The sequence below is a fragment of the Neolamprologus brichardi genome, chromosome 2 (assembly GCF_056152115.1).
Source record: "Neolamprologus brichardi isolate AB-2024 chromosome 2, ASM5615211v1, whole genome shotgun sequence".
Lineage (NCBI taxonomy): Eukaryota > Metazoa > Chordata > Actinopteri > Cichliformes > Cichlidae > Neolamprologus > Neolamprologus brichardi.
The window spans coordinates 20,992,051-21,019,755 of NC_142105.1; the positions used below are offsets into that span (position 1 = coordinate 20,992,051).

The window sequence follows — 27,705 nt, forward strand, 5'->3', positions numbered from 1 at the left end:
CACATTTTGCCTCTCCAAAACATGAAATGGACACACACGCAGACGTTGCTGCACTACCAGCACTGGGAGTGAAAATAATCACGGGAAAGCGTTTTAACAGACATTAGTAACACATTTACATGTATGTACACATTAGCTGCCTAGCTTAATTGTTTCTGGTGATTAAGGACCCTGGAATGTCCTTCATACAGTTTTTTTTCTCACTACCGACTTTGTGCCTTTAAATATATTATCCCCCCCCTGCTGGTAAGCGTGTACATTTCACGTTTTAGAGAGGCAAAGCGTGAAATGGACACAGTGGACCGGCGTGTCTGTGACACGTTTTGCCGTGATACTGTGTTGCTTCGTCAGTAGTTACTCACTGTTAGATTGCTGGCAGAGTCCACAGCTGTGTTTTTGCGATTCTACATTTACTGTGCTCTTATAACACTTTAAAATAACTTATACTTCCCAAATGCCGCTAGCTCACAATGAAAATGTTTAAACCCCAGGTGTGCCAGGTTTTGTTCCTCACCCTGAAGAATTCTTTGGTGGAGCCAGCGTCCAGCGTTCCATATGCAATCTCTGTCTGCTTGGCCAGATCCTCGGCACTCTCTATAGGAGACACCATCCTCTCCACAGTCAGGAAAGCAGCCAGATTCGCAGTATAGGATGAGATGATGATGAGAGTGAAGAACCACCAGACGCCTCCAACAATGCGGCCTGACAGAGAGCTAAAAAGAGAAGGACAGGATGTTGTTAGTCTGTCAAAAATAGGTATGCAAAAGATGCTGTTCACACATATCTTTCACAGACAGAGCCAATTATGCATTAAGGTGGGGGAGAAATAAATAGGTGGCATCCATCTTTCTCTTTATGGAAAATTCTGCACGCAATCAAGAAGAGCTATCTAAAAGAACCCGGTGATGTTCGCGCCATTCAAATGATCCACATTACATCACACTCACTGTATCATTCCTCTTTCCACTAGGCTTGGAGATCATACCCCGGTCTGCTAAGGAAAGATAACCAGCTCCACAAAGGCCCACTCAGCTTTCTCCCTGCCAAATTAATCTCACTTTAAGAAAGTCGCCAATATGGTTTATGCCATACACATTAATTGTTGAGGATTAAGAGGCAGACAAGAACACTTAGCCACTGCTCTAATTGCACTTCCAATAAAAAAAAAAAAAGCCAAATTCAAATGCCTGCACTGTGCAGTTCGTTTCCTTGTATCTCTTCACCACAAGAGAACCCAGTTTGAACAGCAGCAGCAAAAATCATGTTGCATTACATATCAGACCCCCTCCCAAAAAATCACTGAGGCACAGGGTGGCAGAGCTTGTGCAGTGAAAATGACACAAATCTGAAACAAAAAATAAAAGGCTTTCGTGATTCACCTTTGTACCCACGACTCAAATGGAGCATGAACATGAAGGCAAGATTAAGTATGGAGGGAAAGAAAGAGACAGGGAGAGAAGCCGAAACATAATCATTTAAGATGCTTTTTAGATGACGGGCAGATGATGAAAGAGCAGCCATGGAGCGAGCCGAGAGCAAACACAGAACGGTTGCAGAGCCTTTGAAAACTCAGTCGGGAGGCTGTCTGTGTGTGTGTGGTGTGTGTGTGTTTTGACTTGCTCACTGCTCAAAGATCATATGGGTGTAGGTGAGGTTAAACTTTGACTGCAGGGCTATATATGTATATATATATATATATACACACACTTGTACCTAGGTGAGTTGGGGACAAGAATAACCCCCTCTCAACCTGAGGCAATGGTTCTCAGACAGAAAAGGGCAGATTGCTCGCTCAGGGTTGCTGCCTTCAAGTGAAGGGGTTCAAGTATGTCAGGGTCTCATTCACGAGGTGAAGAGTGGCGTGGAAGACTGACAGATTGCTGCAGTGTCTGCAGCGATGCAGATGTGATGCTATGCCGGTCTGTCCTGATGGGGAGAAAGCTGAGCATGAAGGCAAAGCTGTCCATTTACCGGCTGATCTATTTTCCTAACCTCACTTGTGGCCACAGCGTGTGGGTACTGACCCAAAGAATTATGGATACAAGAAAGCAATGAGCTTCCTCTGAAGGGTATCTGGGCTTATCCTTCGAGAAAAGGTGAGGAATGTGGTCATAAATAGAGAGCTGCAGTTCCTCCACATTGAAAGCAGCTGGCTGATGTGCTTGCATGGAGCTGTTTTAGGCATGTCCGACTGTGTGGGAATTTTGGGATATATCTAGGTACAGCTTACGGATGCCTCAGTGTCACCCTAGAAGAGCTAATGGAGGTGGAAGAGAGAGGTCTGGGTATTAAAGCTCAAACTGCTGCTACCAAATAAGCAGGAGAAAATGGAAGCGATGATGGATGCCTATTTTTATGATTTACAGATATGTCAACACACTCATATATTTAACATACACAATACACACAAATATTGAGATACAGATATATAACTTTCTGCACATCTGCAAATAATCCTCCTACAATAATATGCTAAGGTTCTTCAGGTGATATTCATAGAAGTGAACAACCCTTTTGTCATTTATACATTAGTCAAGAAGCAAGCCAGCCAGCATCCATACATCACATTATGGTTACTGAAGTGTCTGTATGATTCCTATAAGATCTTTTTGAATTTTCACAAGAAAATGTTTACTTTTATTTATTTTTTATTAAGCCTTCCAGAAAGCTCAAATGTTGCCATTGTATGAAATATATTGCTTAGAAAAAAAAGAAGCAGGGGTGTCAAACAGAAGCCAGAATCAGTTGATGTCTGTTTCTGATTTTTTGGTCAGAGACATTCACAGCAGTGGCCTACTGGAGGTCATTTTGTAGCTCCAGTAGTGCTCATCCTGTTCCTCTGTGCATGAAGGAGCAGATACCAGTTCTTTCTGATTTGTTAATGACCATCTACAGCCCAGTCCAGCTCTCATGGATTAACTCGATGTCTCCTGGAATCTGGCAATGCCATGTATTGATTGTGTGACTAACTATGCTACCTCTGTGGGCTTTGGGTATCACCTCAGTAGTGACACTGACACTAGCCAAATGCAAAACTAGTGGAAAAAACAGTGAGAAAAGATGAGGAGGGGGGGAAATGTCAGTGTCCTCCACCTGTAAGTCATTCCTGTTTTGGGGGTTGTCTCATTGTTGCCCCTCTAGTGCACCTGTTGTTAATTTCATCAACACCAAAGCAGCTTAAACTGATTAACAGCCCCCTCTGATACTTAACTGACCAGATCAATATCCCAGAAGTCTAACTAAATAGGTGTTATATCTCGAGCAATGTATTACTATTTCCTATTTGTATAGGTTAAAAAGGCAGATCAGTACGGTCTAAAAAAATTAATTGATAAAACAAGAAAGTACAAATCTCAAATAAGCCCGCTAACAAATATATTCAAGATCTAATATTCCACCAATATGTTCCCAATCAGCCGTTTTCTTTAAAATAAATGAAAGCTCTAGATTATGCTTTGCCGGGATCCACCCAATACCTATAAAACTGGCCATCTGCTATTATTCGTGACAACATAGAGGTGAAGAGCATAAAGAGCAGAAATGATGAGAATAATGTTCAAGAATTTCAGAGTCCTTGTAGAAATAAGTTATTTTCAATCCTTTATGTTAGCATTCAAACTACACGGCACACATTTTATGGTGAAAAGAAGAAGTTAAGTCTGTTATTCTAGGCTGAAACAAGTGAAACGAAGGAGGAAGGTGTGTGTGTGTGTGTGTGTGGGGGGGACAAATGGCATAGAAGATGAAAGTAAACTGGATAGTACCACCAGAGGCAGACAAACTCCTTAGCTTTGACTGCTGCTGGCCTCCAGAGATGGCAGTAAACAGCTGTCTAATCCTTCCCCCTCAGTTGCCCTTTTTTTTCTCCTTTCGTTTTTCTTTCTCTCGCCTCCTCTCTTCCTCTCTTTTCCCTTTCCTCTCCGTTCACCCTCCATCTCCGCTGTGCACGCCTGCCTGTCTCTTCATGTGCTGAGAGGGATGCGATTGAGGGGGGGGGGAGAGAGAGGTGTGGTGACAGAGGTTTGGCCCGAGACAACAATACCCCACACCTTGGCACTGATGCTGACAAATTCAAGTATGCACGAAAACACACAGAAGTGCGTGCACACACAACACACATATGACCCACATGTGCATTTGCTGCCTTCCTGGGCATGGTTTACTGGCATGAGTGTGTGTGTGTGTCTGAGCAAGGGAACAAAGGGGTCACCATTTGGACGAAGAGAAAAGGGCTGTGTGTGTGCATGCGTGGATGTGAGGGTCGTTTGTGCACCTCAGTGTGTGTGTGTGTGTGAGAGTGTGAGTGGGTGTGTGTTGGGCCTCTTGCAGCAGTCCTCCCCATTTGAGCAAAGTGACTGGCAAACACAGACCTGTTTGTCTCTGTTTGTTTCCTTTTGAACTGCTTTCCTTTGAGCCTCCTTTCCGCCCCTCATACATTATTGCACAGCAGCCAACCTTGGCGCCTCAGTAAAAGATTAACTAAGCTGTCCTATTACAGTAAAGGAAATCTTCCGAGCAGCACTGTAATTTCATAGTCATGTTAAGGCAACGATTAATCAATTATTCACTCCGCCTTTAATTTTTTTTATTGTATTGAGAAGAAAATGAATGTTAATGGAAGCAGCAGCAGAAGCACAGGCTCAACCGCAGCGGCACAGGCAGAAATACAATACTCGTGTGTATGCACATCGTTAGTGCTGAAATGATTAAACGATCAATCAAAGTGTCCAGCCACTGACATGTGATCGAGCAAATATAGCGCACACTTACCTACCAAACTCTCTTAACCTTAAAGATCTAGTTACTTTCTTTGGCTTCTCTCACCATCACTTTAAATATGAAATTTAAATAAATAAAAAAATACAGTAACCAAATAATATAATAAGTATTTTAGAAGCAGAAAAAGGAAACAGGTCTCATTGGTGTTGTTAAATTCAGTATCAAATCCAAATGAGCCTTTCGTTGTGTTTGTGTATTTCATTAAAGTCTTTCCTGGAGCGTTTTGCTTCAGCTTCATAGTGATGGAGAGAAAACATGTCATGCAATCAAGAACTGCACCGCTGAACAGTGATTACACACCTTCTTAAAGCCCCCTCGGCCACCAGGACTCACCACCCGACACCTACCCAAGTTTAGCATTCCCTAAATCAGCTTCTTGCTTACAGTGATGGGGTCCCTCAGGTTTGGCTTGCAGTGGTTGGAAGAGGACTGGGCTGTGACCTCACGTACAGTATTTACCTTTAGAAAGCAGATGTTAAACTCTCTTGTTAGAAAAAAAAATCATCTTAAAAAGCTACACATGGCAGACCAGATCTCTGGCTTTGACGTTTCCTACGCGATCTCCACCCACAGTTCCCTGGGAATCTGCTATAGCGCTAAACTCTCATTAGAATTCCCCTGGCTGGCCTCCTCTTTTCGATATGGTAATTAGCAATGACTAATGACTTTAGCAAGTGTAAAAAATGAGCCAGTAATGGCCACATTACAATGGATTAGGAATTACAGAGGTTTAAATGAGAAAGAAAATGGTCTCTAATTATGGTGTGATTCTAAGACAAATCAGGGATGGTACAGGAGTTTTCTGATCCGCAGCTTTTTTTCCTTGTTTCCTTCTTATAAATTAGTAGCCGTATGTTCTCAATGACTGGGAACGGCCACTCCCAGTGTGTTTCCACAGGCGAGCCTTCTTACATGCAATGGCATGAAACAACAGAAATGGCAAAAAGGGAGTGAGAGAGTAGCAAAGTGGAACTGGTGAGGTTATTGCGCCACTAAGCAGAAATATATACATAGATATAATCCGAGATAGAGTGATTATATCTGAGCTAATCATCCCCTGCTCTGGTGAACTGCGAAAAACATCCTTAGCAAAAACAACTCATTAGACGTGGAAATGAAGAAAGCAGTATAGACAAGAAAGGACCACTATTCAATCAACACAATAAGACTGCAGAAGATAAAGTGTCCGTGCGTGTGTGTGTGGTGCAACAACCAAGTCAAGGGTTACTCCATTAGTTATTCTAGCATAATATAGCACACAGGGCTCTACAGTCATAATTCCGAGTTGTGTGTAAACATTATTTGTATTCTGTTTTGAAGGAGCTGAAGGTTTGAAGAGGCCGTGAGAACTGAGGTGAATCATTTTTAATACCTTACTTGATGCGTTTGTCACACAGTGCTGGCACAGGATGATGGCCTGCATTACATTTGAATGAAATTAGAGAAGAAGAAGAAAAATAACAACTCCATAATTTATTCTTTTATTTGGAGGATTAAATGATTCTACTTATATTTCCTCAAAGAGTCCTTCTACTCACTTACTGCATATCACAGGGCTTTTGTTAATGAGCCTTTTCCCCAACTATGCCTCCACTGCTTGTAAATGTTATGGGTTGATAAATTTTTATTTAAGCTTTCTCCACAGTCTCTTCAGCAAATTAAAAAAAAAAAACAAAACAGGCGGTTCAAATCATGCCTAATTGCACAGGTATGCTGGGATAATTAACCAGAATAGTATATTTATGAGTGATGAACTTTTTTATGTGAAGCTGCCTCAATATAGGTCGCTGCAGTTGCAGAAAACACATGCACGACCCCGGTCACGGGTTCAGAGCTCAGAGCAGGCGTGGCGACTTTGGCTTGATGTGCCACACACAATGCTTTTAGTGCACAGAAAGACAACAGACGCACACTTGTCTGACGCTTTTAGTGTGTTCTTGATATTGCCAAAGGAGCCTCGGGGGAACAGCAACACACTACGGCCAATATTGTTGCAAAGCCGCAGGTTTTGCTTTTGTGTGCTTGCGCTTTTGTTGCAAAGACCTCCCAGTTGTTAAGTCTGTATTATTTGAGAGCACTTTCATCTCCAAGGCCAAACTACATGTGAGCTTTAAGCATGGAGCACAAAAAATAATGATTTATTAAAGCTTCTCTCTCCATCTAAAGGTCAGCATTACCATGCCATTGAGCTGAAAAGAGAATATTATGGTAATGTTACCAGCCTGAAGCAAACACACCACAAGCTTGTAATTATACTCATTCAAGTAGACTATGGGAAAAAAACAAAACAACACTGACAAAAGCATTTTGATTTCAAACGCTTCGTAATTATTTAATGCATGTTTCTTTCAATAAGAAGCAGTGAAGTCAACAGGCTGCTTTGCAACATATGGCTCATTTTGGAGCGGTTGTGCGTGAACGCAAAACAAAACAAAACTTCAGCTTGCAGCCACCGCACGCTGCCGCTGCAGGGGAATCGATATAATTGAGATGCAACTCTAATCGTTATATCTGTGTCCGCACACTTGTTTGCTGAATGATGCTGCGGATTGCTGTCTTAGCCTCAAGTAACCTGAGAAAAGACAGTTCTGGCAATCTGTGAGAGCGCTCAGCTCTGCGCCCACACACATACGCAAAGCCTCTTAGTCACTCCAGCTAGAAAAACAGGCAAATACATCACAACTGTTTCCTGCAAATCAATGCCATCAACACGCGTGTAAGCGGACTGACAGTGCGTTCGGGCGTTCTGAGCATTAATACAAAAAAGAAAAAAGAGAAAAAAAAGAGGAGATGCTGTATGTGTGCATTTGAGTGAAGTTCTGCACATCAGAGAGACTTGAAGGGAAACTGCTATGATTTAAAAAAAAAAAAAAAAATCTCTTTATGGTTGCCATGGTGACACACTCTGCACTCCAAACAGTACAGCTGAGCTGAGAGAGATTTTAGTCTTCTCACTCCTCCTCCTCTCACTCTTTTTCCTCTCACTACATATATAAGGGCATCCACACATATAGTAGAGTGGGCTCTTTTCAACTCGCAGGCCCTCTCATAACCCTCACAGCATCGCATCTTTCCAGTCAAATAACTGGCAGTGTTTACGCTGGCCCAGGTAGATTTCCCATGTGGCCTCGAGCTCGGTGTATTATTCATGGTTGCAAGAAATATATCCGTATACTGTCACAGCTTGATTACAGCAAAAAGAAAAAAAAAAACAGCCCTCTCTGCATGTGGAAATGTATGTGTGACTGATGTGACAGAGTAAAACGCCTCAGAGGCGATGGTGCCTTTGTCTGTGGTACAAAGTGTGATACGCCAGTGGGGAGTGTATATGGGCTCGTGCGCGCGTGTGCCTCGGTGGTTTCTGTTGGCGAGTGTGCATGCATGTAAGATCAAAAAGTTGCCTTCATGCGATCTCCGAATAAATAAAACATAAGTTGTGCCGTGAACTAAACTGAGCCGTATCTTTATGAATAAATCATCCCTTCCTGAACCCCCCCCCCATTCTCTCCAAAAAACTGCTTTATAGCAGCTAACTTATTCCACAATTATGTAACTCGGTGGCGTGTAACACAGTGTATTTTCTCAGTGCTCGCAACATTAATAACAACAATAAACACAGTGTGACATCCCGCTTGATCCCTGTGCAAGATCAATAATTCCCTTGATCACAAGAGTTCACCTGGTTTGTCACTGAGGGTTTGGTTAGCTGCCGAACAATAGCTTTCATGTCAGAAATAATGGGTGTGCCTGCATTATGTAGGAAACCTTTAATTTCAAGTGCAGTGTGCTATGGGTGAGTCTGTGTTTTGGTTCAAAGGAAGAGGAAAGGAACACGTACAATATTCAGTTTGAAGCGTGAGCCATTTTGAAAGCTTTTCTCAAAATGGAATGAAGACAAACCAATAGGGTATCTATATCTAAACAAATAAGGTGATCACATCCTAAATGTTCTGGGAAAATGTGACCCAATGCAAAATAAATGTTGAGTCAATGTTACAACAATGTTAAAACCTGACGATGTAATAGTAATGACATTAAAAGAACACAATAATATAATTGATCGATGATGATCTTTCTATAGTTTATCAGGTGACAATGAGTTTGAAAAGTCATGGATTTATAGCTGACCGGGAAACTATATTGAAATGTGGTGGATTTTATATAAATACCACAGAAGTTCAGTTGATTAGAAGTCATAAATTCAACAATGTCTCAGTATTAAACTGCAAAAATGATCAAGACTCAAAGGTAGAATTCAGGTTGACACTAAAACTTTGATTTAACATATTTTCAATTATTGTTTGCGATCTGGGTCGGGTTTCAATGAGACTCTGATAAAAGTTGTCTGTGCTTACATAAGTCAACAAATAAATAAGTAATGGAGGCTTAAGTTGGCACATTGACGGCAGAAAGCCAACATCTCAACAGATGATCCCGATAATCCACGGAAAGCAGGGAAATAATGAACACTATGCTTGTGTTACACATAGTACTAGATCTGAAAATTTTACTGTTATGTTTTTGCTTCACGTAATCCTGGAGAAATGCAGAACAGAGAAATCAAAAATTCCCTGAGAAAACTGAGTGTTTAACTTCTCCTTTTTAGTGCTGTAGCAAAAAAAAAAAAAAATACTGACCCTGCTGGGGTTACATTATACGCCTCGTATACAATCCATTGTTGAATGATTCTGAGCGCCAGCCTGAGACATTGTTGCTGGCAGGAAGGGTGTGAGTGACAGGGCTGATTTATTTCAGTCTACAGTCATATAACGGAGGGAATGCAGACACCTGAGGACCAGAGTGAACTCCACGGGGCCATGCATTTCAGACAAACGCGCACCTATGAGGAGACACGGACGACAGATGCCGACTTAAACATATCCAAACACATTCACCTGAAGAACACTACGCTCTTTTACTCAAATCCACTCAATATTTCCCTCATTGCATCTTCCCTGCTGCGCTTAAAATGTAGTACAAGGAAAAAACTAGCTCTTCACTGTAACACAAGTATAGTGTTCATTATTTCCGTGCCTTCCATGGATTATTTGGATCATCTGTTGAGATTTTGACTTTCTGCCTGCGATGTGTTAACTTAAGCCTCCATTACTTTGGCAGGGTTCATATGAAGAGTGAGGGCCAAGCCTTGCAACAATACTACAGCTCAATGTTGATGCGATTAGCTAGTTTGATTGTGTTCGCAGAAGGCAGACAACTACAGGGTTAACCAAAGCCCTGTGTTTTATTCACATTTTATGGATGTGCGACTGTTTAGGATGAGAGAGGTGAGGGTTTTTCACCTCTGAAGAACAAAGAACAGAGTTGATTAGCGAATGCTAGGACTGAGAAGACGTAAAGAACGAGGAAGTTAACGGGTGAACAGATGAATGGAGAATATTTTGGGTGTTTATGTTTGTGTGTGTGTTTGTGTGTGGTGGGGGTGAGGGTCACTCTTGGGTTACATCCACACGTACCCAGGTATTTTTGAAAACGCAGATTTTTCTATGCGTTTGCACCTTTTGTCCACACGTAAATGGCGTTTTTTGTCACTGAAAACGGAGATTTTTAAAAACTCCAGCCAGGGTGGATATTTTTGAAAACTCCGTTTTTGCATTTACGTGTGGACGAGAAAAATGGCGAAAACGCAGCGTCAAAGGTGTGCGCATTTTTTGACGTCACACTGTGCGCCACGTTATTGTTTCGGTGAAATGAATTTCTACAATACTGTTACTGTTAATTGTACTCTCTGCAGTGTTTAAATGCTTACATATACACACACAGTTACTGTCCCTCCACACATACGACTCGGTTCTGCTTCTATGCCCCAGCTTTGTTTACTTTTCCCACCGAGGCTTCTAGACTTCTGATTGGCCAACATTTCTGCACGGTTAGGAATATATCGCCGCCTGTTACTTTGGCATGTTCCTCGCAGCGTTTTCCTTCATTTCTGCCTTTATGTGTGGACGGGATTATTTTTTAAAATGAAAATGGAAAATCTCCGTTTTCAAAAATACCCGTGTACGTGTGGACGTAGCCTTGGAATCCACCTGTCTGCAGAGATAAACACAAGAAGGGCCCAACAGCACAGACTGGGGCTTATGGGAGGGCCTGACTGACAGTGCTGACATTTAGAAAGAGCACAGTAAACATGGCCTTGCACAGAATAAATAGCAGGGGGAGCAGTTTGGCCAATACACACACAATCACGTACTGTACGCATTAATGCATCGCATCAGTTTGAAGCATAAATGAATACAAGTGAGTCTATGCATGTGCACAGAGAAACAGAGCTGCATGTACACCTTGATGCACAGGTACACCGTAGACTGTTCCAATCTGATAGCCTACTATTAGAGCGCTGACAAAGAAAATGGCAATAAGTGTTTGCTTTTAATAGAACCAGGCTACACACACACACACACACACAGGCTGACGAGAAAATTAAACACGCCTACTGATTAATCCAGGACAGAGTGGATCATCAGTGTTGTTCCTTGGCCTTTTGTCTCTGATTAAATGGAGAAGTATGAAGAGAGAAGTGCCTCAGGCTGCCTACCACAGAGCTGAATGCACCTCTAGAACAATCTGTTCTCACCTATTAGTAATAAAGGCACAGCGATGAGAGGTTTACAGGCACTGACTGGGAAATGTCAGCAAATTCAGAAACATAATGTCTTTTACGCAGTTTTATTCTGAAATGTATTAATTAACCATCTATCTATCTATCTATCTATCTATCTATCTATCTATCTATCTATCTATCTATCTATCTATCTATCTATCAACCCTACATTTAGGCATGTAGAAGTGGTCAAGACGACGGGCTCGTCTGAGTATTTCAAAAGCTACTGTAATTTTCTCATAACCACATCTAGGGTTTACAGAGCATGGTCTAAAAAAAGAGAAAATATCCATTGAGCGGCAGTTCTCTGGGTGAAAATACCTTGTTGATGTCAGAGGTTAGAAGAGAATATCCAGACTGCTTTGAGCTGATAGAACGGGAACAGCAACTCTGTTATTAAACTTGTTACAACCAAGCCATGCAGGAGAGGATCTAGGTACCCCTCCTGTCAGCTACGAACAGGAAACTGAGGCTACAGCCAAACTGAGTATTGTTGGGGACGATGCCCATCGCTTTATGACCACAGCCCATCTTCTGATGGCTGCTTGCAGCAGGATAACGCACCGTGTCGAAAAGCTCAAATCTTTGCTAACATTACAATGTGTTCCTTGTGCTCACAAGGCCTTGATAGTCATACAAATCATATCCGTTCAACAGATCACCTTTGGAACGTGGTTAAACAGCACACTTATATCATGGATGTACAACCAACACAGCTGCAGCAACTGTGTGACGTAATATGTCAACACGGACCCTAATCTGCTTTATGTCAAATATTATTTCACATAGTCATATATATCCACATAGTCACTTTGTATATCAGCTGCTACCAAATTAACAAGTTCTTAATTAACTAGTTAGAGCTACAACATCAGACAAATCAATATTAGTTGATGCTTTAAAAAAAAATAACCTAAGATCAGCCAATCAGCAAGGATAGCTCATGTGCTTACATAATAACCAACAAGTGACTATCTAGGATTTCATAAGCAGTATTTGCTAAGACATCAATAACATTGCTCCAAAAAATACAGTACACAATTCTGAGTGAGAAGTGTTATTTTGTACTTTAGCAAAGTTTTGAATATACAAAATGTTAAAAAAGTGACTTGTTCCTGACAAGGTATCCTCGCTTTAAAGCACACTCTATTTTATTGTCTCTTTCTCTCTAAATGGGACCATAACATACAAAATGAACATAACGCCATATTGAAAAAGACCTGAAGGTAGTGCCTTAGAATATAAACTGTTAAGAGAGTTTTTACTGAGGACGTCCCTGTAATACGCCTTCTTTTTGCAATCCAGAGAGAGAAGTATGGAGGTTTTAGGCACAGCCGCACTAGCTTCCCTTTTCACACCGACAGGACATATTCAGTCTATCAATAAAGTGGAAAAAGAAAGACAGGCAGCAGCTAGGAGAGAAAAGAAAAAAAATTAAAGAAGATGGTCAAACACTACCTTACATACAAGAACAAAACCTTCTCAAGAAAGATTTTTTTTTGATAAAAGTAAAACTGCGTACGCTGTGTAATACTCTGTTCTTGTGAATTTGTGATGTTACAAGCACTGTTGCTTTCATCTGACAAACCGTAGCTGCAACAGTATGTCCTTTAACTCTAGCAGAAGAACTCATAATGCTTTAGGAGACACATCAGCATGCACCAGTGTGTGTGAATATGCGCTGCGCTAACTAGAGCAACTAGGTCACCCAAATTTTCAAGGGGAAGATGTTTCCTTCAGGCTAGTATTCAGCGGGGTGAAACATTCACTGTGTTGGTTTTTCAAGACTCCAAGCAGGCCGTGCCGATCGCTACAGCATGTCCTGCTGCACACGCTGTGACATGTGCAGTTTTTTCTTTTTAGAAAAAAAAAAGTCTGTGAATTCCCCTGACGTCCCCCCCCCCAAAAAAATCTTTTACCAAGAACCAAAAATGAACACTCAGACTCACCTTGAAAGGACACTCCAAGACAAAGAGAGGTATTTGACTGAAGTCCTTAGAGGACAAGCGCCCTTAAAGCCCAACCTCACTAATAACACTAATAAAATTCGGTTCCACCTCAAACCTATTTTACAGAGAACATAAGAAAGTAGAGAGGAATGGCCTGTTTTGTCCTTTTAGCCGAAGTCAATGAACGGTCTTGCATCGGCAGAGGTCGTCCCCCTCGCTCCTCGAGCAAAAGAAATGCAAATACTCAATACTCTTTTTTAAATTGCAAAGTACACACCATTCCACACACACTGTGCAAGGATGGCTGTGCATACAGAAGGAAGGGACAATTTTAAGGAAGCACCGTGACATTCCCTGGCCTTCTCTCTTTGTGTGGCATACAAGAAAATCAATAGTTATTCCAAATGCATTTTCTGCCTGTAAGAGAAGAGCATTTGGACAATAGGCTTCATCTCGCATGAAGCACAGCACAGTCTGCAGGCAGAAAACAGTAAATGTCAGATGAAGGCCTGTGGGAGGAGGAATTCACTACCTACATTATGTACTGCTGAGCACCTATGTGCCGCATGCAGGCCCGTGGGTTGCAAAGTTGTTTTGTTTTTTCCCTTCTGTTATTTGTGCAGGGTGAGGCCAAAGTGAAAATACACCCTTTCATTTGCCACAAGAAGGAAGTCGAGATGGAACGCAACGATGCTTACGATTACCCTTTCAAGACAGAGCGCTGGGATCTCCAACTTCACGCTAGCTGCTACATAATGTATATGCAGCTTAATGTTTAAAGAGGCAAGAAGCTCTGTCTTCGAGTGACCTAACCTGTCTCTGCTAGTTCAGAGCTTACAGTGATAACACTGACGTTATCTTCTCATCTCCTCCTGTTAGCTCCTCTGGAGAGCTCAGAAAGTCGACCTCAGTGTCTCTAATTTCAGACACTTAATGAGATTTTTAATTGGTGACCTTTTGAGAACGGTTTCATACCACAGCTCATGAGAGCACTTGAGGGAAGCCAACATATACCACTCAATACTCACACCAGGATCCTTCATAGCAGCTTCTTAAGGCTCTGATATTCACACAACCGACTGGCTAATCACTTGTGAGATGCAGAATGGCAGGCCGGCAGACTGACAGTTGGATTTGAATTTTTAATTTTATAAAATACTAAAGCTTTCTACTGACTACCAGTTTTGACTGTCCTAGATTTGTGCCATGTTTTTCGCACTATGGGAATTATCTGGAAACTGAATGAGACCACAACAGTCTGCAACATGACCACATCATAAACTGGCTCTTCTGCCCTTCATCAAAGTTTTATCACTTCTTTGTACGACAAGCGGCTAAGAAAAACACAACAAAATCTCAATAAACAAAACTCAAGTGAGCTGAAAAAGAAAGCAGGTCAGCATGCTGAGGCGTTGGTGTGGCAGATAGATATGTACTACACGTAGGTGGTACTGAATGTCTCTTTGTGTACCAACAAATAAAAGCAGAGACTCAGAGGAGTATAAAGCTTCAAAATTTGTGGCCTTAGCTTCTTACCGTGGTGAAATATCACAGCCTTGCTGCATGAAGGCGCCAAGTGAAAACCAAAGGGAATTGAAGATGCCAAATTCATTGGTTTGTTCTGGACTCTGCTGGGTGGTGTTCTGCTGCGTCGGTGTCTGGCCCTGCTGCACCCCGTTGGAAGCCGCCGCTTGGGTGGGAGTCTGCGGCTCGGCTCCCTCCTCGTAGTCTTCGGCGTGCCACTCATACGGGCTGAATCGACTGACCAGGAAGAGGACGACGCTGACGCCAATGTAGGCAAACACAATGCACATCCAGATCTCGTAAGCCAGCGGGTCCAGGAAGGAAAACACGCCAGGCTTGGATTTGGTTGGTTTCTTGATCATTATAGAGATACCCAGAGACATGAAGGGCTTGGAGAAGTCAATCACCTCTTCACGGACCAGGGTGATAGTGAGCGGAGCCACAGCCACGTCTGCTTTCTGAGGAAAGAGCACAAACGTTGCTGGATAAAGTAGCATTTCATTGAAATTCTGAGGTGGAATGATACTTGTGTTTCCTTGTTTGCAGCAAAGGTCTGAGAGGATCACCGCAACCACCGAAAGTGCACTACACCGTGTCTAGTTATAAATGTATTCTTGATCATTATCCAAGTGTATTGCACTACGAGAAAGCAAATGAAAGACCAGTTCTTTCAGTTTTAAGATGGTGTCTTTATCTTCCTCCCCCTTATCACAACACAGTTGGTACACACAGCAAAAGTTAGTTGGTAACGATCCAGGTCAAATTAAAAACACAGCACAATTTCAGACTTCTGAAGAACAAAGTTGTTAGACTGTCAAAATGGCAATTCAGAGGAACCTTTAGTAATCATATAATCACAAATTATTCTAGCAGCAAACTGTAAGGATTTGTTTCTTGCAAAGTGAACCTTGCCCAAAGTCTAACATATTAAAATTATAATTAAATAAGCAGTGCCGAATACTAATAAAAAGAAAGCAAAATAGGTAATCATCCTTAACAGGCTTGGGGCCAGTGAGGTTTTCAATGTGTCAAGACCTTCAATAATCAGTATTCACAAAAGACATTTAAAAGTTAATTTTCCAGCTTTGACTGTGGGGAAAACAAAAAGAAAATCTTAGAAGAAGCTCCACCGACTCACCCCATACACCAGCTCTCCGACCATGCCATTCCACATCTTGGTTTCGGGATCTCGGGCTCCGTACTTGCCATCTGAGACGATCTTCAGTTTGTACTGGTAGCCCACATGCTTTGCTATCTCTGCAGCCAGCTCCACGATGTAGCCCTCGTACTTATCATTCCCCACAAGCTGTTCGTGGTTCTTCTTCAGCATCACGTATGGAGACTCCTGTTGGATGTGGGGCAGCCATGAGTAAAAACAGATTTTTTATTTGTTTCTTTTTATTTTCCTAAAGTTTTAAAAATCATTTACAGGAACTCACTCAACAGCTTCTGAAATGATTTCCCCGAAATTAGTGTGCATTTTGAAAATGAAGTGCTATCTCTTGTTCTAAACCGAGGCTTAGGGCAAAAAAAAGGAAAACAAACAACAACACTGGCCCCCGGATATAATTGTAGGTTTAAAGGTTGAGAAGAAAAGAAAATTAAATGGAACTACAAGGCATTATTTTAGCTTTGTTCCCTGAAGGTAGGTATGTAATTCATCTACAAAGACCCTCTAAGTAGGATGATTGCGACTGGATCGTGCACTGAAAAGCACATAGCATGCAGCAAGAAAACAGGAATTGGGCAGCATTGTTAGAGCCGAAGAGACATGAGGTATGATTCAAACGAACACCTGTGTAAGTGCGTGCATGAAGACAATGAAGCTGACAGCTCTCTGAAACCAGGATAACCTCTGCTCCGGGGCCACATTGTTCTTCTTGTTACATCGACTACTGCACATCTCACACTGATTGACTTGCCTGAGAAACTGCAGCTGACACGACACCTGGGGCTCCACTTTCAGAAATATGTATTTCATACAGAATTAAAGTCGCCTCAGTATATATTGTCCAGCAGCACTTAGAAGGCCTCAATTCCCACAAGTTGTTATGTGTTCCTGTTTTAAGCGAGAGTTTTCTGCTGAGCTTAGAAAATCCTTCCATCGTGTTCACCAGAGTCTGGATAAGGAGGCGGGGTGTAGGGAGGAGAGGGTTTCCTATATGTGTTACAGCTATCTGTGTTCTCCCGCTCTTTATGATCCAGGTGAAGGTAATCATTGTTGCACATAACTTGAGGCTGGTAGACAAATGGCACCCTGGGGAGGCAGTGAAGAGAAAGGACCGGCGTGCAGCGCTTTCACAGTGTACGCACTGGCGCACGCAGTCATAGACAAAGACAGGGCACACGCAACTGTGAGCACGCCCGCTACACACACACACACACAGAAATACACACACACATGTACAAATGTGCACATGGAGATGTGGCAAGGCATACAAAAGGTCCTGCAGGACTGAATCACATTGACCTCGAACAGCTCCACTGAGATCTGCTGTCACTCAACCACATTAAATGCAATACTCAGACACATTCGCTGCACATTTATATACACAAGAGCACTTGTGCACCTGAACAAAAGCGACTACACATGTAGGAGTTCATATTTTTCATATGTTTTAAAAATTCAATCATTTTCTCTTGTGTGCTGAAATTACCCAATATATTTTAAGAGTTATACACACTCAAGGCGACAATAACACAAAAATCAGGCATGCTAAGATTAGACACATTTCACTCTTTGTCTGGTTTCAGTGCAAAGCCGCAGTCATCAGCAAAGGAAGCTTTGATGCCCCATTAAACCAGCTGTGCCTCATTTCTCCACATCTCCAGGCCTAGTCTGTGGGCACAGGCTTGGACAGCAGGGACTACAGTGAAGAACTATGTGATATCAACACAGCAGCAAAACAACACCCACCCGTAGGCAACGAATCAGAGAGCACAGAAGTTAGAAGGTGTAAAAACTCCTGCGCCTGTGCTCCTCACACCTTATCTCTTCTCTTAGCTTCCAAGACAGAAAACTAATTTATCTTCCCGGAGAAAAGGACACTGATAGGAGATTATGTCAGAGAGTTATTTTGGGGGCTTACTCCGGAGACTCCAACTCTTGGGTTTAAATAAGGATTTTAGGCATACTTTCGAAAGTAGATGTCAATAGACTACATGTCAGGATTTGCCTTTGCAGCTACATTAGTGGCTACTTTCTTATATTTAACTCAGTAATCTTATTATAGTAATACTACAACAACAACTTGATTGGCTTTTCAGTGAAAATGATTCTAACAGGATCTCTGGTCTTCCAGTTGTACTGCAGACAGCTGAAGTGGCAGAAGCTACATGCATGCAGAATGTATTCCCGGCACTTCACATGTTCCACGTTGTGTTATGTTACGGCCTCATTCCACAAAGGATTCAATTCATTTTTACCTCAAATTATAAACATATTACCCCATAAAGACAAAGTTTTCTTGAAATTCTTGAAAATGTAGTAAAAATTTAAAACTAAAATATGACAACTACATAAGCATTGACAGCCCTGGCTCAATATTTCAATCTTCTCTCAAGCTATGTCAGGTTGGATGGGAAGCGTCTGTGCACAGCCATTTTCAGATCTCAAGTCTGGGCTCTGGCTGTGACACTCTAAGACATTCACAGAGTGGTCCTGATGCTCCTTTGTTACTTTGGCTGTGTGCATAGGGTCGTTGTCCTGTTGGAAAACTGGGGCTGAACCAGAGCATTCTGGAGCTTGTTATAATCAAGGATACGTTGCTGCATTCATCTTTCCCTCGACCCTGACTAGACTCCCTATTCTTACTGCTAAAAAACATCTCCAGAGCATGATGTTGCCGATGACGCACGGCAATCAGGCCACAGAATTCAATCTTTATTTCATCAGAACAGAGAATTATTTCTCGATATTTGAGAGTCCTTTAGGTGCCTTTTGGCAAACTCCAAGTGGCTTCCCTCTGGCCTCTCTCTCCCGGAGTGTTGGAGAGTTACTTTCAAACAAAGAATGTGTTTAGTTAACTATGTCTAATCTCTGAGATTATGCAATCTGTTTTTCTGAAAAATAGCCTAAAGGCTTGAAAACTGGGTACAAAATAAACCATGTAAGCTATCAATCTCCTTTTCTCGCAGCTGAATGGATTGCATTAGGGTTCACTTTGGGCTTCATTTAAGCTGAACTGACTACTGCAGCCATTTTGCACCAGTTTGTTTAAACATAATTATATCTGCTAAGTGGCAGAGATAGTTGGCTTCTGAAAATTTCTTTATCTTAATTACAACTTGGAGGCTGACTGGAAGAGTTTTTCTCCTCTCACTGGCAGTGATGTCTATATATGCAGCCAATGCCTCTAAAAAAAGTGCACAGGTTGATGTGTACTCATGTTTTTTCTGTTATTCTACATTGTTTCTTGCTTTCATCAGCTCCACTAAGAATCTTGTGAGCACTGAAGCCATCTGAAGGAAGGCGCACACAGCAGAATTCATGTGTCCCACAAAAATCCCACAGTCATGCAGTCTTTCTATACCAGAACTCCGTAAAGGCAGCTAAAGCAGCTTTCCTATCAGATATTATTGAGACTAATAGCCACAACCCCCGAATGTTATTCAAAATTTTTAATTCAGTGATAAATCCCTGTCCGGACTCTTCGAGCTCGGCCTCTCAGGCTCTCTGTGAGCAATTTCTTATTCGTTTTAGTGGAAAAGTTTTATTACTGAAGGCTTCACACTCTCACTCTCTTGTGCTGAATCCTGTTCCGGTTTTAGGATGCGTGTCCACCTTTTCTCACTTTGAGCTGTTATCACTCCCCGCTCTTAAGGGAATAATTGAACAATTGAGAAACTCAAATTCTGTGCATGATATCCTTCCATCCCGAATTATCAAGGAAAGTTTTGAGGAATTTGGGCCTTGCATCTTATTTTTAATGAATTTATCATTGTTAGTGGGCTGTGTCCCGACTGCTTTTAAACATGCGGTAGTGCATCCTGTTCTTAAAAAAAGTAATTTCGATCAGAAAGACCCTGCCAATTATAGGCCATTCTCAAAACTTCAGTTTTTATCAAATTTTTTTGGAGAAAGCCGTCTTTCTCCAAATACAGGCTTACTTAGTTGCAAATAATATCACTGACAAATACCAGTCTGGCTTTAAGCCACACCATAGCACTGAAACGGCCGTACTAAGAGTCTATAATGATCTTCTTGTATTTGCTGACTCTGGTCGCCCTGCCGTTTTAGTTTTATTGGATCTGTCTTCAGCCTCTGGCATGGTTGATCATAATATACTCTTGAGGAGGCTAGAGCATGTTGTAGGCATCAAGGGTTCTGCCCTTAACTGGTTTAATTCTTACCTCACAGATAGATCCTTCTCTGTTGTGATGGGAGGATACTCTTCCTCTGTTGCCCCTCTGTGTTGTGGTGTGCCCCAGGGGTCTGTATTGGGCCCTTTATTATTCTCTTTGTATATGCTACCCTTGGGCTCCATATTTGAAAAATACAATATTTCTTATCACTTTTACACTAATGACATTCAAATCTATTGTCAACTGACTGATGATTTGTCAGCATCACTGAACTCCCTGTACGATTGCCTGAGAGAGGTTAAAGATTGGCTGTCAGATAATTCTCTCATTTTAAATGAGAAAAAATCTGAAGTTATGGTGTTCCACAGCCATATTCATCGAGACCAGCTTGTTGCCCTGCTGGGGCCCATAGCTAACATCCTGTACCTCCAGGGATATATTGTACTAACTAACTTTAATATCCTCTACTGTACTATAGTCAGATATTATCAGCTATGATTACAAAATATAATGATACGTGTCACAAGAATGGATCAGGTCGATATGTGACCTCACTTGCAGACCATCTGTGTTACTGCCAACAAATACAACACAAGACATGTTGAATGAATTAATGATGACATTTATGGTAAAAAAAAATTAAAGAAATTTAAAGGATGCACTGACATACCACAGCCTCATATATAACAGTTACTTTGACTGTTTCATGAGAAGTTCTAATGCTGCACAGACACTTCTGCTGGTTCTTTCTAGTCTGCCTGTTTTTTTATGTGTGTTGACATTACCACAGAGATTATGTTGACCTTTTGTGAGCTTTTAAAAGTGCAATAAATGTGTACTATACCAACTCTAACAGTCATCAACACTGTATGTCAGGCATAAGATTCTGCACTTCAGATGTACAGATAAAGTTATACTGATACTCATTGTTATTCTGAGCAGGCTTCAGTCAGAATGAGAGCAGTTAGAAAATGTAGCTGGGAAAAGAAACAAGAGAGCAAGATACAATCACGGACGCCTGCTGAATTCTTTCAGGGGAGTGAAATTTAAGGAACTCTATCATGATAGAAAATATGTTACTGTTACTTTATCTGTTTCAGTCTCTCAAATTAAACACCCCCGTCCCCTAAAAAAAGCCCTTAACCTCTGTTTGTTTGAGTTTTGAGTTTTGTTTTTAACTCATACTTACCAAGATAGTGGTGACTATGTAAGTTCTGTTCAGCAGTGGGTAAGTCTCGTTGCTCCCTCTCAGGCTGGCTGTGGTCACGTACTTCTCATCTTCATTCCAGTAGCCGACCTAAGGCAAGGAGAATGTGTCACAAAGTAGGGCCCGTGTTTAATTAACTGCCTAAAGTGAAACTCTGACTATATGAGAGAAAAATAACTTTTACTCCCACTCAAAGACTCGAGCTTAAAGGCAGTTTATCATATTTCAGCTTATATTTAAGTCCAGCCCAATGACCTATCAAGCTGGTTTAGCAGCTCTTACTGTGAATGACTGAAATCCCAAAAGAGACATGTATGTGGAGTGCACAAAATTTAATTGAAATGATGAGCTGTATTTAATAAAAATGTATAATTTATCAGGCATTTCAGATAAATTCAAGTACTTAAGTCTCCTCACTGGGTAGCTTCTCCAGCGCAAGAGGAAAATATGAATTTCCTGCTATTTCAAATAAACATTCAGTTGCATTTGCAAGACTGAAAACATACCAAGAAGTAAGGTAAATCCATGTCTCTAATTTACCTTTCACCCTTAAGGTATTTACAGCAGTAATGATGTACTCATTTGGGAGCTGCTCAGTGAGGTGTGAGAGTAAAAAGCTACTCATACACTTCACTGAAGGTAGTAGGAGATTTCTTGTTAAATGTGAATCTTAACTTTTTAAATTAGAAACTGGCTCTTTGGAGCATTCACTCGTTTGACTACAGTACAAGGTTTTAAAATAAGCTACAGGGTTAGTCAGACACATGTAATAAGACTGCATACATATTTTCTTTTTAGAAAGGGGGCCCTTGGGCAAGAATGAATATTTTAAATCGGACCCTCAGGCTCACCTTCTTGGGTCCAGAGGGGGCCAGTTCCATGACACTAACAGTGTAGTTGGTTCTGCGGCCTTTCTCATTAAACTGAATGTGACCAGTCAATCCATCTATACGGACCTGTAATGGAGTCAAAGATATTGAATAAGTAATTCAGATCCTCTCACTTCCCTGGCTGGTACGGCTGCCACGTAGCGTGATATTCAACCAGCGTTTCAGTGCTAGGAGCAAGCACTCGCACATCATGCTAACATGACATGCATTCTAAGCGCAACTCTCATGTTTTGTGTCGTTTTCATTTGTGAGTGTCCGCGCGTCCCTGTGGACATAAATGACAGACGGTGTGCACGTATGTGTGCAGAGTGCACCGTGTTTGTCTTGGCTGTGTGATGGAATTAATTGAGCGAACACGAACGGCTTCAATCTCCAGTCTATCTGCAGGCAGATGGCGAGACTGATTCAGAACAGGCCTCTGCGCAGCCACTCTGCAGACAGAGCCTTGGGCAGCACACTCACACACGCACTTGTACTGTACGCAATTCCTCATGAACACAAAAGCAGTTTTTATGTTTCCATACTTTGCGTGAATGGTGTTGAATGGCTTGAACTTTTTTTCCTTTTTTTTTTTATTAGTGTTCTAAATTTAATCCAAATAACTGTCCGTGTTCCTCGATGCACATGCGGGTCGGCGTTCGTGTGTCTCTGTGACATTAAGGAGTCTCACAGCCAGTCCAGCATTTTCATCGCCAAATATTACATTTCTAAACTCAATTGCTGATGTCATATTTCATGATAATCACAGTCGAGTGTTATTGCCTGCAGGTTGTGTTTACTAGCTATGATGTCACATTTGATACTGGAGAGCTCTCCAACGACTTAATGTGAACTTTACACGACAGAATGAGACCTAATTTGTTCAGCCAGCCCAAACTCAGGAGCTGTTAGCCAATGTGCCACTCAAGAAATTGTGTGAGTGTGCACGAGGATCTATGTATTTATGCGTGTGTGCATTAGCGTGTTCCTCTCCACGTGTGCAGACCTGCTGCAGGGCTCTCTGGATGTCTATGCCCTGTCCCCAGGGAGCTGGTGGGTTGGCTAGGCATTCTCCAGCGTTGCCCCTGCGAGATATGTCTATCCTCTGTCTCCTTAAATTCTGAAAGGCTGTGGACATGACTTTCACCCCGTCATATGTTAGAGCACCTGTGTACTGCAGAGAGCAAGTTTAAGTCAATTACATTTCATGTCACAAACACTAGAAGCGCTTTGCTTAAACATCAGAAACTTCATTTCATTACACAAATACCTTGATATGGTATCACTCTCAGCTCGGTATAGATAAATAATTGCTATAGCAGAAATCCAAAATCCAAAAAGCATATTCAGATAAGAGTTACCTATTATATAGACACTAGGCTTAGAGACTTATGGAAGAAGAAGAAAGTAACTCAGAAATTTAAGGGGTAGTACTTTGAGTCCAGGCTTGGGCACTTTGGAGTCCTTATTATCAAACTCCATCCACTGCTGGACGATGCGGCTCACACTCGGCTCTGAGTTGTTGACGAGCTGAAAGCCGGTTATGTTTGCCCCGCCTTTCCTCAGATCTGTCAGATCGATGTCCAGAAAACCCTGAGAGGAAACCAGACAGAAACAGATTACACACACATACTCACACAGGTACAGAGGATATGTCAACTCCCTGTGAAATCCAGCTGATATGTTCTTCTACAGCAGTGGATTGCAAACGGGGGTTCTGATTATCCAGGGGTCACAAGAAAAAAACATGTAAAATGGATCTCGCCTCTACTTTTGAGCTTCATAAGCAGTTTAGCTTATAAGCAGATGGATGAATGGATCAATTATCATAACTTGTTTAAAACTGCATCAAAGGGTTTCAAGCAGGTGAGCATTTTGTAAGAACACTGTCCAAAAAGGTTTTGGAACCAGCAGCAGGGCACCTAACATTAGGTGCCGCTGGTTGGGTAATTTAGCCAACTTTATTACATTTTAAGTACTGCTTTAACTGTGCCATCACAAGTTCAGGTTTTAATTTCTTAATGAAGAAAAAAAATCTTTCGTTTTTACATAGGGTGATCATCCCATTGAGCAGACTTCATTTAGGTCTTCCTGAGGGACAGAAGTAGTGAGAAAGAAAATAGAAAACCTCATTACATGGAAGGAGCAGTCCGGCACTAATCTGTGATAGACGGAGTCGTCATAGGCCACTGTTAACAACAGCAGGATCAAAACCTTATAGGCTACTGTGAACAATGCAAGGCGAGCCTCAGGCAAAGAAGAATGGAGGAAGAACGATTTACTGTAATGGTATTTCCTTCTTGTATTCCCCCCCCCCCGACTATTATGTGGAGAGGGCTGTTTTTCAGAGGTAGAAAGTAGGAAAGACAGTTTCAGTCTCTCAGCAGGCTGCCTGTCAGCGTGGGGAGAGGAGGAGGTAGACAAGAGAGACCGGGTGGGAGTGGAGACAGAGGAGGAGAAAAGATTTGTCTGTGATTTGTCTGAGGTTTAAAAGCAAAGTTTTGACTGATGAGGAGAAAAGGTGCCTCTCTCTGGATTGTCTCCAGCGTACCATCCGTTTTCTTTCTTCTCTGCTCTGATGTTGTTGTTGTTTTTTATCGTGCCATTTGAAGCCTTGGCTCTTTTTATCACATCCGTTCTGAATTCGCGCTTGTTTACTGTGTTTTGATTTTCATACAGTCAAAAGAACTGAAGAAAAACAAAGAGGACTTGCTGTTCCCTTGCCTAAAGTTATCTAGAATTGTTTTTTTGCCCTTTTTTATTTAAGAGAAGAGGAAAAATACCCCAAACATATGTGGGCAACCAAGAGGAGCAGCATTCAGTCTGCTTTAACAGCCGCATTTCCTTTAATGTACCTGTATGTGTTGCCAGGTGTCCATATTTCTCAGCTCAACAGACAGACTTATGTCTTTTTTCTGCTCCATGAATGAGCTAATGCTGTGCAGTCAGCTGAGGAGGTTACTATAGAAACTAGCCTTTGCTAACACAGGACGTAGATGGGGGGTGTTCCCGACAGAATTGTAACCACAATTTAAGTACTTACTGAAATTCAGTCTGTGCTCAGAATCAACACACACAAGCACACATGTGCACTGAGGTAAGTAAAATAACTAAAAGGTCCAAGGACGTATAAAGTCATTTTCTTTCTTTTTTTCCCGTTTTTTTGGTCCAACATTTTAACGGGCCCATTATAAATGACTGTGGCCACTTTGCATATCACCTGTTATTACTGTCCAAGCTTTATCATTTAAAATTAAATCTGGCAAACCGGTCGGAAAAGGGAGATTGAGTCAATCTAAAACGCCAGCAGTGAGAAACTGTTCAAGCCACAAGCTGCATATTAATGTTGTTATTACCACAGCTTCTGTTGATGCCAGTTTTCTTTTCATTTGGCCGCATTTATCGAGTGTTGTCGGGGTCTGCATAACATGTGTGTGGCGAGGAAAAGGCCGCAGACAAAGAGAGCTAATGGATGTATGCTTTCATACACTGGCTGCCTGACCTTTTTCTGTTGCTGTGAGTCTGCACAGCTTTCTGTCACTGTCGCAGGTCTCCCACTTGTGTTGCTGTGATTTCTATAGCTGTGGCAGTGAAAGGATATTTGACTTAGCTGAGCTGCAGATGGAATGAGGGTAAAACCAGATAATTCTATTGGGTAAACACAACTACTGAATTGGTAATAAACTACTGAAAGTTTGGAATCCAGTTCTGAAATGAAATATAAGACAAAAGATACAATTTACATAAATTTATATAAATTCAAATAAAGTGTGAATGCAGAGAAGAATAGTGCCGTGCAAAAAGTCCTGAGCCACCCCCGATTTCTCGATTTCTCTTAGAAAATGAGAAATAGGCACAGTGAGTTACTGAAATCTGCCAACATATATGAACCTTTATTCTTCAACAGAACCTGAACTCTTTAACACAAGCTTTCTTGTAACTTCATTTTAAGTGGTCTTCATGCCTGATTGTATTCCATTCTGTATTTTTCTATCCAAGTATGATTTACTGCATTGGCAGCGTGTTTGGGATCACTGTTGTGCTGAAATGTTACGTTGTTTCCAGTCAGATGCTTTCCAAATAATATTACATCAAAATCTGGTACTTTTCTGCATTTATAATGGAGCCCCAAATCATGATAGAGCTTCCACTGTGTTTTACGGATGGTTGTTAACCCGTCTACTTAGATAATTTCCGATCAATATCCATTGAACAGTAAATGGACCAACTAAGGCATCTCTCAGCTCCTGTGTCAGGTCTTTGTTGGTTTTGTTCCCCTGTTTTTTAAGGACATGGATACCGCTCATTTGCTATAGATAGTATTTTTTAAGACCTGCCACTTCTTCTGTTGTCCTCAACTTTTTAAAGTAAACAGTGCCCAGATAGTTTTCAGTTAGTAAGTCTTAAAGAATCAACATGTTGGAGGAAAAATGCTATTTTATGCTTGTCAAAGTGTTTTATCGTTGGCATTTTTGTAGATTCAACTAAAGAAATGGAAACAAATGACATGTTTTTGTGACAGACTGCTAGTAATAAACTGTTGAAAGACTTGATTTAAAATAGATTCTTTGCTAAAGTGTCTGTTCTGTGTTGGCAAATATGATTAGATGATTCATTGGTTAAAAATATTTGGAAAGGGTCAGGTACAGGAAGGGGACTGAAAATGGGTGAAAAAGCAACCAAAGAACTTCGGAAATGCTAGAGAACTATTGACAATTGGTTATTGGTGGTTATTAAGAAATTTAAAAAAAAAATGAAAATAGTCTTTCTTACCAGATTAGCCAGAATATAGTGGTAGCTCTTTGCATTCTTTCCTTGATCTACAATCTGAAAGATAAGATCAAAAGAGACATAAAGTAAAATGCATGCCACACACATGAGCACACAAGGTTGTTTCGAATATATTCATGTGTGAGAAAGTGAGGGGAAGGATATGACACTCTCTCGGCATCACACCACAGACAGGACAGTGTAAAGCATTTGATCTTGTGCAGGACAGGCAGAAAGTAGGTTAACAGGAAATCAGAGCAAAGGGATTGGCCTTTGAACATGTTGGCTTTGAGAAAATGACAGTTCTGGAGTCAAAGAATGTCCTTTCCTCCCTTTCCTTCCAGTGATGAATGGTTCTGCTGTGGAAGAAGTGTTCTTACAGCACTGCTGTCTTTATGCAGATATTTGTTCCAAAGTAAATGGCACAATATCTACCAAGCAAAATGTATCAACAGAAAATTTTGATACATAACCCGAAGAGGGAACAAGTTAAAAATTAAATATTAAAAAAAAGAAGCAAAGACTGAAAATTTACACAGTTTAAGACATGAGGCACACTCTTCCTAATCTTACTAGTCTTCTCTCTGCTCTCAGTATTGTTCCCTTGTGAGCTCTGGTTTGATCTTTGATCTGATATTTAAATATTTTACAGAGTTCTACTTCCCTGGAACTCCATCAAGG

The 27,705-nt window shown here is 41.4% G+C and overlaps 1 protein-coding gene across 1 annotated transcript in view; it reads right to left on the minus strand.

Moving 5' to 3' along the window:
* Window positions 1-27,705, minus strand: part of gria1a (glutamate receptor, ionotropic, AMPA 1a) — a 70,376-nt gene that overhangs the window by 12,773 nt on the left and 29,898 nt on the right. Inside the window, 8 exon segments of the mRNA XM_006781718.3 lie at window positions 515-713; window positions 14,887-15,332; window positions 16,013-16,219; window positions 21,368-21,475; window positions 22,237-22,341; window positions 23,261-23,428; window positions 23,689-23,847; window positions 27,028-27,081. Of these exon segments, the coding sequence (XP_006781781.2) occupies window positions 515-713; window positions 14,887-15,332; window positions 16,013-16,219; window positions 21,368-21,475; window positions 22,237-22,341; window positions 23,261-23,428; window positions 23,689-23,847; window positions 27,028-27,081 (1,446 nt within the window).